The sequence below is a fragment of the Teleopsis dalmanni genome, chromosome 1, assembly GCF_002237135.1.
Source record: "Teleopsis dalmanni isolate 2A chromosome 1, ASM223713v2, whole genome shotgun sequence".
Classification (NCBI taxonomy): Eukaryota; Metazoa; Arthropoda; class Insecta; order Diptera; family Diopsidae; genus Teleopsis; species Teleopsis dalmanni.
In genome coordinates, this window is record NC_051846.1 from 56,412,153 (window position 1) to 56,422,457 (window position 10,305).

The window sequence follows — 10,305 nt, forward strand, 5'->3', positions numbered from 1 at the left end:
GTAGGTTAGTTAAATCTTATCAACATGTTGCTATCACTTCAGTTTTATATACCAAAATTGCATGATAATAACACAAAATAATTAAGAGTAAAAGTCGATATTAAATACTTAATTATTATCTTATAAAAATTTACCTATGCTATTATTTTTTTCTAATGTTTCGATAATTTAGCATTTGCTGTTGAACACTTCTGTTATTAAAAATTGAGTAAAAATCTATGAAATGATCTGACATCCTAATAGGTTCGCCGCGATCTTTTAAATATATTGATATACTATGAGGTAAACGAATGCTATTGATCAATTCTGTTTAAAAATGTATTTTAATAAAGCTATTGTAATATTCCGTGCTTGAGCCTTACACCTTGACAATATGTTCTTTTAATGATCAAGATAAAGTATCTTATATTGTTTTAACACAATCTATTTACGTTTTTTAAAATATATAATAAAATTTTTAAGTTTTTATACAATACATTTTTGTGGGAGGAACTTTAAAAATATGGAATTATTTAATACCGACTTTATACTTTTAACAAATTCCTAATACAGATACTATTACTAAACTGTATATCTCTTGGGCTCATATGAATACAAATGTTATATATTATCTTTAATTTTGAGATTGTAACATTTCCATTTTTTCCTCCTGTTGAATTTTGTCGTCCTTTTTCTTATCAATTAACTTATCTTTACTTTTATCCTGTTTTTTGACTTTCGCCTCTTTTAAATCCATTTTTTCACCATTCTCATCCGCTGAGGTGGCATTAGTATTTCTGTTGACAGCTGCCGCTGCAGCAGATTGAGCGCGTTTGGCGCGTAATTTAATACGTTGTGCTGGCGCTGCAGCGGTATTGGCGCAATTGCAGATGGCATCGAAAATGCGCACAACGAATCCTCGTGCACGATTAACCACTTTTCCATTCTTGAAATCTGGTATAGTAAAACCTTTTTCATTAGGTGTGAGGTTAAGTTTGGCATGTTTTTATTTTTAAATATTTTCGGGGTAAAAATATGTGTATAAAAAGCATTGCAAAAAATAAAAAAAAATTTATTATTTAATTAGTAAAGGATAAAAGCATGCGATTATTATTAAATTATTATCAAAAGTTATATATATAATTAATATAGAAATTTATTTAAATAAGCTTATTAAATACTAATAGGTGCTTGAATTTTATAATAAACTTTGAAAAACAGAATTATCAAAAGTTATATATATAATTAATATAGAATTTTATTTAAATAAGCTTATTAAATACTATTAAGTGCTTGAATTTTATTATAAAGTTTGAAAAACTGAATTTTATTTATATAATATTGGTTTTTTTTTCTTTCTGCATAATTTATTTCATTTTATTTATTTTATTTTATTATAAAATAAAAAATTTATAAAAAAAATAAATTATAATATGTAGTATTAATGCTTTTCTTTAACTTGATAAAAATCGTTTTTTTTTTAATAAAAGGTGGCAAAATGCAATAAAAGTGCGTTTTACGTTCCTAAGCTTCATTTTCTTTCTCTGGTATGATCAATGGTATTAAGTGGTTTTGGGTTGGGCTAAGGCCCCTATGCACTGAGACCAGCTTGATCTACAGTGCACCAATTCGTTTCTTTTTATACAACAATAATTTAATATACTATAATCTTGAGCGTATCCAGGAACTTGAAAATTTTTTTTATTTTTATTCATTTAACTTATTCAATGCACTCATTTTTTTCAAATAAATGTAATTAATTAATTTCGTGGTAGGATAGGATACACAATAAATGATCACGGACAAAAAAATTTCTATGCTTTAAGAAACTCTCTCGGAAATACTTAGACCAGAACTCCTAAATAAGCACAATTGTCACAAATAGATATTATCGAATCTATACCACATTAAATAATGGCGAAAACTAAGGCATAAAACTTTTTGAATATAATAATCACAAAAGTTATGAATATAATTGAATTTCCTTTATTACAAATCGTTATTAAAATAAAAGTATCTATCATTAGCACTTAACACATCTTAAAATTAAAAAGTGGTATTATAATTGATCACTAGAAATTAAGCATTATTGGCAAAATTAAAATAAAATTAAATATTAAAAACAAGTATTCAATAGTTATTCGAAAAAAATACAATAGTTTCCCTATACCATCTGGCGTACGGATTTTGCGTCCTGATCCAGAAAATTAATGTTTCTCCACACATTTTACAATATAAAAAAAACGGAACTATATTATATATACATAGCATATATGAATGTACCTTTGATACTTCAGTTTCATTATCAGCAAGGGTATACATTCAATAATAAACGTAATATAGAGTTAAAAATCTTCCTCCAACCACACCACCCAAGGGGGTGTTGTGGTTGGTAACTAATATGGTAACTAATTTAAATTCTATACTAAACAGTCTTGAGATTCCCTTAACTAATATCTTCATTATCATAATAATGAATAATGAATAATTTATATTCATTAAAATAAAGATTTATTCTCTATTAAAACAAAGAAGAGAAAAGGGAAAAATCTTTAGAGTAATATTCTCTAATAATAATTTTGTCTACTCAAATTTTAATCTTAAAAATAATCTGTTATTTGTACGTAAATTTCTTATAGTCTGGTCTTGAAATGAATAAGAAAGTAATGAGAACGAAAGTCCCGGGTACTCTGCTCATATTCTAAAATATGAAAAACTAGAATGTATGTATGTAATCAGTTACATTCTTCAAAAACAGAATTACAGACAAAACAAGTTCAAGTACAGACAAAACAATTAATCAACAAGTTCACTTAAACAATACAAATTTAAAAACAACTTTAATTAATGAAAGTGAAAGAATGCCTTTATAATCCAATAAAAATTACTGACTATAATGAAGTCAATATCTACACCAAATATGGCATTTAGTGGCACTAGATGTCTAACACTAATCTGCAAGCTAGAATAGGTTAAGTTATTAATACATATAAATACATATGAAAACACGAATTAGACTGAATGGGGACATTCACAGAAGACCAAATTTTAATATAAATTTTCATCACCACAACAGGCATAGTGGTGAAACCCAGAACAATCTTGTCGGCCTTGTGTAATACTAATGATTTGAAGAAGAATAATATAACGATATTAAAAAGTACTGAGTATTTTTAAAACGATATCGTTGTCTATCGTTGTCTATAACAAAGTCAAACTTCAATTAATAACAGATGTTATGTGTTTCACTTAGGGGGATAAAAACCAAATTATTACTTTACCTTAATATTTTTAGTTGAATAGAGAATCAACTAACATTTTAAGATTATGATCATTTAATGGATTACTTAATTAAAAATCATAATCAAATCAAAAGTGTATAAAAAGAAGTGTATTTAGAATCTGTCTCTTTTGCGCTATGATCATATATAGCTCATGTATAGATCATATAGAACACATATTAGAATATGAATATCATTTAGAAAATCTCCAATTAACAGCAATTGAAAAACTATTTGTAAAAAACTCGTTTTAAAGTTTTTAACAAACAGTAATATTATACCATATTTTCCGCATTGTTTAATTAACAGCTTTCTATATAATATGACAGTTTGTTGCGTTTTTCAGAATTGAAACTTTAATTACTAACTTTAAGCATTTAATTAAAAATCTCCCTATATTACGAAAATTCGTTTAACACTGTCTGAAATATTATAAAAAGGTAAAACTATCTCAAAGTTTTCATTTGCAAATTTTATCTAAACCAAACGTGTCACTAAAATGGCAAAAATTTTCAAACATATTTTAATAAATATATTATTTATACGATTAATTAATACGGTGAGTTTATAAAAAATAAAATTAAATGCAACAAAAGTGAAAGTGTGGATAATACATTAAAAAATCATTGAAAAACAAAATTTACAACCTAATTAATTAAAATTATAAATAAGTTTTATTTAAACGATTCTATTAAATAATACACACCAGATACTAATTTTCAAAAAATACAATATCTTCTGGGAAAATCGACTTCATTTATAAGAATAATTCAATTACAAGTCAACGATTTATATATAGATTTGAAATAGGCAATTTTTTAGGATATAACTTCATTGTTAATATCAGATATCTAATCTTGGAGTGCTGTTTTGATATAGGGACTTAAAGCTGACGTATACGGCTGAAGAGGATACAAATTTAAACAATACAATATCTTCCAGGAATACCAAGTGTATACCAATATATAAATATAATAATCTTTTCAGCAGAATCGCTTTGGATAATATCCACTGATTTCTCTCTGCTTAGCTGATGACGATTTCATCCATTATTATATATCAGCACAAAAAATTTTTATTATGGTTAAACAGCTGCAAATAGTGTTTAACATTGCATTGTAATAGTTCCTTGATCAATTGATTATTGAATTTTATATGCTTTTCCAAGCTTTCCGGAGTCAAAAGCGCTCAACGTAATTGAACTCAATAATATTATGTTTAAACTTAGGAAACTACGGATATTAATAAAAAAAAATTATATTCATGGAATAGAGTCGCCACAGCACTTTTCTAACCATATGGAATCAAACAATATTTCTTCCAATAAAAAAATAGTGTTTTTTCAATGAGCAAAGTTTTCAATGATTAATTTTTAAAATGTTTTATACACATATATACTTTTTAGATTCCCACTCCTAAGAATCGTATATTGTAGAAGTGGCATTTCGTGATGAGATGGAATAAATTTAAAATCTTAAATATTTATATAAATTGAAAAAAAAAAATAATATATTACGTATATTTAATATTTATATTTAATTATTTTATAATTATATTAAATTAATTTTTAAATATTATACTTTTATGTGAACATATTAATAAAAACAAATGTGAATTCAATTGTACAAAATTTAATTTAATGAATTTTAAATTTTAAAGAAAAATTAAAATATGTGCTATATATAATGAGACCCATTGACAATACGAAAAAAAATTTTTAAAACAATCTGGATTCTGAAAATGTTTAAAATAATTAAACTATATATTATCATTTTTAAAGTTATACTGGTAATGAAAACTTTGAACGAATATGTGATGCAAAATGAATGGAATCAAATTAACGATACCCACATTTAATAGTGGTAGACAAGTTGAATAGTACTATAGTTTAAGTAACATTCAGTACGGAGTCGATCTAATTCATATTATGGATACAATGTCGATATCACTCATTATGGGTGCGATCTCAATTCTATAGTTAAATTAAGCTGTTACGACGACTGTGACAGGTATCGCTAATGATCTAGTGGTACTATATTTTTAATAATAATAAATTTTTGTATTTATTGTACTTGTCGAAATCAGTTCGATTTAGCAAAAAGTTTTCGCTTATAAATTCCAACCGTAAGAATAGTTTGTGTGTAACTTCTGCTTAAAATATGGACCAATTACAAAAGTATCGTAGATATAGTTTTCTCTAAGAGACTACATGTAATTAAATAAATCAAAACAAACTGTTTCATTATATTATGTATTTCATAACTTTAACTTTTTAAATAAGTTATTTCAGTATCTGCCAAACTTTTAAATAGAGTGAATCGTTAAAAAAAACACTACAATTAGCCTTGTTGTTAAACCCATAGTTAACATATTTTATAATTATAATATATTATATGTATGTATGTAACCAAAAAATTGCCAAAGCGAAAAATATATAATTATTGCAAATCAGATATAATATTTACACTGGGTTAGGTTCAAAAAAAAATTTTTTCTTAAATTAAATATTTTAGAATTCATTTTTGTTATCTATATTAGTAAACTTGGTAGACAGGGACTTTATATACTTTAAGTTTGGAGGTGTTCCTTTAACTGTACTGTATAAAACGGTTTCGTATTTTTCAGGTATGCTCATTACTCAATTCAAACAAAATCATAGTTACTTCTTTGTAATTACTTACTTCTAGACTAAATGTTTGTTCTATATTGAACTTCTCTATTAATTTAAAACAACTATATAATATTTTTATAAAACTTTGTTAACATTTATACTAAATACATAAGGTATTCTTTTCATCATATTATGATTTCAATAAATTCTATATATATAAACCTCTCTCTTATATTTTTCATTTTTAATATTAATTTTTACTTATTTTGCAGTAATATATATTGATTTCATTTATTAATGTTTGATATTAATAACATATTTAGAAGTAAGAATGAAACTTTTTTTCACTTAAGGCTTGTTTTTATACATTCCGCGTTAGCCATATTTTTTTTAAAATGTTTATAGTATGTTTCCATTGGCTTCGTTAGACCAGTTAACTTACTTGAGTTTGTTTATAGTACTTGAATCTCAAGTAAGTTAACTGATCTAACGGAGCCAATGGAAATGTACTATTACACTTAAAACTTTTGCTCAATTACTTAATTACAAAATAGAAAGATTAAAGCTAATACAACACATTTATTAATTAAATATAATAAACTCATCTTCTCTAAATAGATCTTATGAACAAATTAGTTATTCCAACTTCTTATCTTAAAAATTGAATCTAGCATTTAACAAGTATGATTAAAAGGAACAAAAAGAAATATAGTTCTGAATAAACTACCAGAGCAATGATGATTAGATTAATCACTAAGAAAATAATATTTCCAATCCTTTTTAATACTCAATTGTCAACAAAAGTTTCAAAATTTTTAAGACTAAAATATTTTGGAAAAAAAAAATGCATCTGATATAAAAAACAATTTTAACACAAGAGGAAAGTTTCAGAGTAAAACTTTTATAAAAACTTTTATTTTATATTTTAAATAATTAATTTAAAAAAATTTTTTATTATTTTTAGATAACAGTAGAACAGTTTCATCAAAGTCTAGATATGATGAGACATGGTTGTGCACCAAAATTTAAAATTCCCGTAGAAATTCTAAATAAACTAAGGGCGGGTGAGTTTACTGAAAATAATCAGGATTTAAAAGTGAGTATAATGTTGAACAAAATCGAAAAAAATAAACACTGTTAATTTAAATTATTATAGCAAATATTTATAAATAAATTAATATTAAGCTAATATATATTATTTATATTGTAGTGTTATACCAAATGCGTAGCTCAATTGGCTGGAACGGTAAATATAAATCAAATTATGTTTTAAACTTTATGGATAAATAAAACATAATATCTCTTAAGACGTTTATCTATTGCAGTTAACAAAAAAAGGCGAATTAAATATACAAAAGACAATAGCACAAATCTCAATCATATTGCCGGATTCCATGCAGGATACAGCACGTCAGGCATTTAACGCTTGCAAGGATGTGCGTAAGTACAATTTCGATTCGGTCAATTTGATGTATTATAATACATTGTATATTCTTGAATTGATTCTTTTATTCTGTGCAGAAAAAAATTATAAGGATTCATGCGAAAAGGTATTTTATGTAACAAAATGTACACGCGACTTTAATCCAGGAGGATTTACATTTCCTTAAACTTTATAAATACGAAATCAAGGACACATAATTTTATATGCATATATGTACATATACATTAAGACCGAAAAGTTTTCGGAAATTCTCATTTAAAATTCGCGCGCTGTATATTTTTCGATATTTTAAGTTTATGTAGTTTGGCAGCAATTTCCTTAATTACTATGCCAAAAATGAGCGCGATCTGTCAGACAGTTCGTTTACGGCAGCTGTTGAAACCAGTTCACCTCAGTAGGGCGTTGCGAAAAAAACAATGGAAAAAAATATTGAACAAAGAGTTTGCATCAAATTTTGTGTTTCGAACGAAATTTCGTGTGCAGAATCGTTGCGAATGCTACAAAAGGCTTATGGGGAATCAGTTTTATCGAAAACTCAAGTTTATGAGTGGTACAAAGCCTTCCAGGACGGTCGTACGACCGTCGAAGACATTTCGCAACGCACTACTGAGGTGAACTGGTTTCAACAGCTGCCGTAAACGAACTGTCTGACAGATCGAGCTCATTTTTGGCATAGTAATTAAGGACAGTGCTGCCAAACTACATAAACTTAAAATATCGAAAAATATACAGCGCGCGAATTTTAAATGAGAATTTCCGAAAACTTTTCAGTCTTAATGTATGTCCAAACTTACTGTGAATGGCATTTTTATTAAACTTACTCTGTCGAGTTTTTTCCTTAGTCTAAAATATTAAAAAAAATTAATAAATTGAAATAACATATCTGAAATATTAGTAAAAAAATTTTTTTACCTGTTGCGAACCTATGTTATGTTTAGAACTTTGTTTCTTAATTGCTTCTGCTTCTGCTTTTGTTAGTACATCATTTATAAACTCTTCCAACTCTTCCATTTTTTTGGAGTCGCGTTTGAATTCCTCTATGCGCTCCTCTAAGGACGGTGAATCCTGTTCAATTCTATCAACACTTTCGTGCGAAATAACATCTCCAGCAAAATGAGCGCGCATTTTTCTTAATTATTTTTGTTCACTTATTAACCAATATTATGAGATACTTTCTTTAGTTTAATATTAAATGAAAGATATTTATGTATACAAATAACTTATAAATAAATTTTTCTTGCAAGGAGGAAACTGCTGTTCTTATTTTAACATACGCCTTAAAAGTATCCTCGATATTCAGCACCCACACCCCGAATTTCGTACTTAACAATTTAGTTTGAAACTTCAGATATGGAAAAATCAATATTTTTCCCGTATCTCATTTATGTTTCATATTTTTGAAGTATCTTTCATGGCACATGCGTTCTTAACCACTGTTTGAATAAAAATTTTTTAATGAATGAAGTTGTAATTAAACATAGAAAATAAAATATTCAATTGAATTTCAATTCATTAAACTAAGTAGAAATTAAATAAGTAGAACTAGGACAACATATATCAACTAGTTATTAGTTTATAACTAGTTTATAAAAAATTTAAAAAATACGTATAAATAATTTAATACTACAAATCAAACAAATTAAATTATTATAATTTTATTATTTTTTTTTTAAATGAAATATAAAAAAAAAATATATATATATATATATTTTATAAATTTTAAATATATAAATCACATTTAAAACAATGAAAAAACTGCAAGATACAAGAAAAATTCCTTAACATCATAGATTAAAGTACTTATGGCATAAACTAAAAAAAACAAGTCGCATATATATATATATATATATGTATTATCCTACTAAATAAAATAGATATGAATTACACGAAGTATACTCACTCAAGCAGTCAGTGTTAAGTTCAAGTACTTGCAGAGCTTGCAAAGCAATCAGCGTTTTAAACAGAAACTGATCTGTAAAATCTCCAAAAAATAACGAACCGAAACCAGACTAGAAAGAATATGTCTGTTCAATTTAATTAACATTAATTAACATCGTTCAGTTTAGTTTAAGCTTTAAACTGAAAATTAAAAAACTAAATCGAAAAACAAAAATAACCGATATTTTTATGGGAACAAGAACCGGAACCGAACCAATATATTTATATTTATATATTTATAATATATATTTCTTTTAATTGAAGTGGAATGCAACAATTTCGGTTTCTAAGCCTTACCTGTAAGGAAGCGTAAAATATTATTCAGATAACAGGGGATCAGATACAAGGGATCAGATAACAGGGGATCAGATAACAGGAGATAACAGGGGATTACCGGATTTTCGGACAAGCAATGATCTGTTGTATTTGTATTGAATTTTTTAACTCAATTTTTAACATAATTGAAGTTGAATTATCTTCATTATAATTGTTTTTTGTGATGGTCACAAGGTGATGTATAAGGCAAAAAATGAAGAAACACTAATGGAACAACGTAATGGATATTGAGAAATAGAGAATTTGGTGTATAACAAACAAAACTAATGAAATGCCAGCACAACAGGCAGTTCATTTAGAAAATAGAACACCACGGCAAATCAAACAAAATAAAAACTTGCAAATCGGTTTTAAATATATAAATTTTGACCAGAACCAGATATAATAACACCAGCACAATATAAACAAACTTAATATAGAAAATTTTTAAAATAATCCTATTGGAATTAACTGAAAAAATTAAAATGTCGAAGGAATATTTAGGTATAAATATTCCAGTACCTAGTCTTAACAGTAGAACATTTGAGACATATTAAGCTTATTTGGAAGCCATGCCGGAGGCATAGAGGCCATCATTGCGCATTAGTAAGTATGTTGACAGAATTGTATCTGTAATAAATTTCTATGCAGGACTATTTGAATATAAAAGAAATAGAAAAATATTGTAATAGAAAACAAAAATCCTATTGTAACACAATACATTGGTATATTGGTAA

The 10,305-nt window shown here is 26.1% G+C and overlaps 1 protein-coding gene across 2 annotated transcripts; it reads right to left on the reverse strand.

Annotated features, from left to right (window-relative positions):
- Positions 1-488: 488 nt before the first annotated feature.
- Positions 489-8,741, reverse strand: LOC119672867. 2 transcript variants are annotated; one of them, XM_038084028.1, is made up of 3 exons: positions 8,228-8,741; positions 8,137-8,158; positions 489-933 (listed from the first exon to the last, which is right to left on the reverse strand). In XM_038084028.1, the coding sequence occupies exons 1-3, from the start codon at positions 8,438-8,440 to the stop codon at positions 614-616; spliced, it is 555 nt and encodes a 184-aa protein (XP_037939956.1). In that variant the 5' UTR covers positions 8,441-8,741; the 3' UTR covers positions 489-613. The 2 variants fall into 2 exon arrangements, with proteins under 2 accessions (XP_037939956.1, XP_037939955.1); XM_038084027.1 differs by having other exon boundaries at positions 489-948.
- Between the last annotated feature and the right edge of the window lie 1,564 nt (positions 8,742-10,305).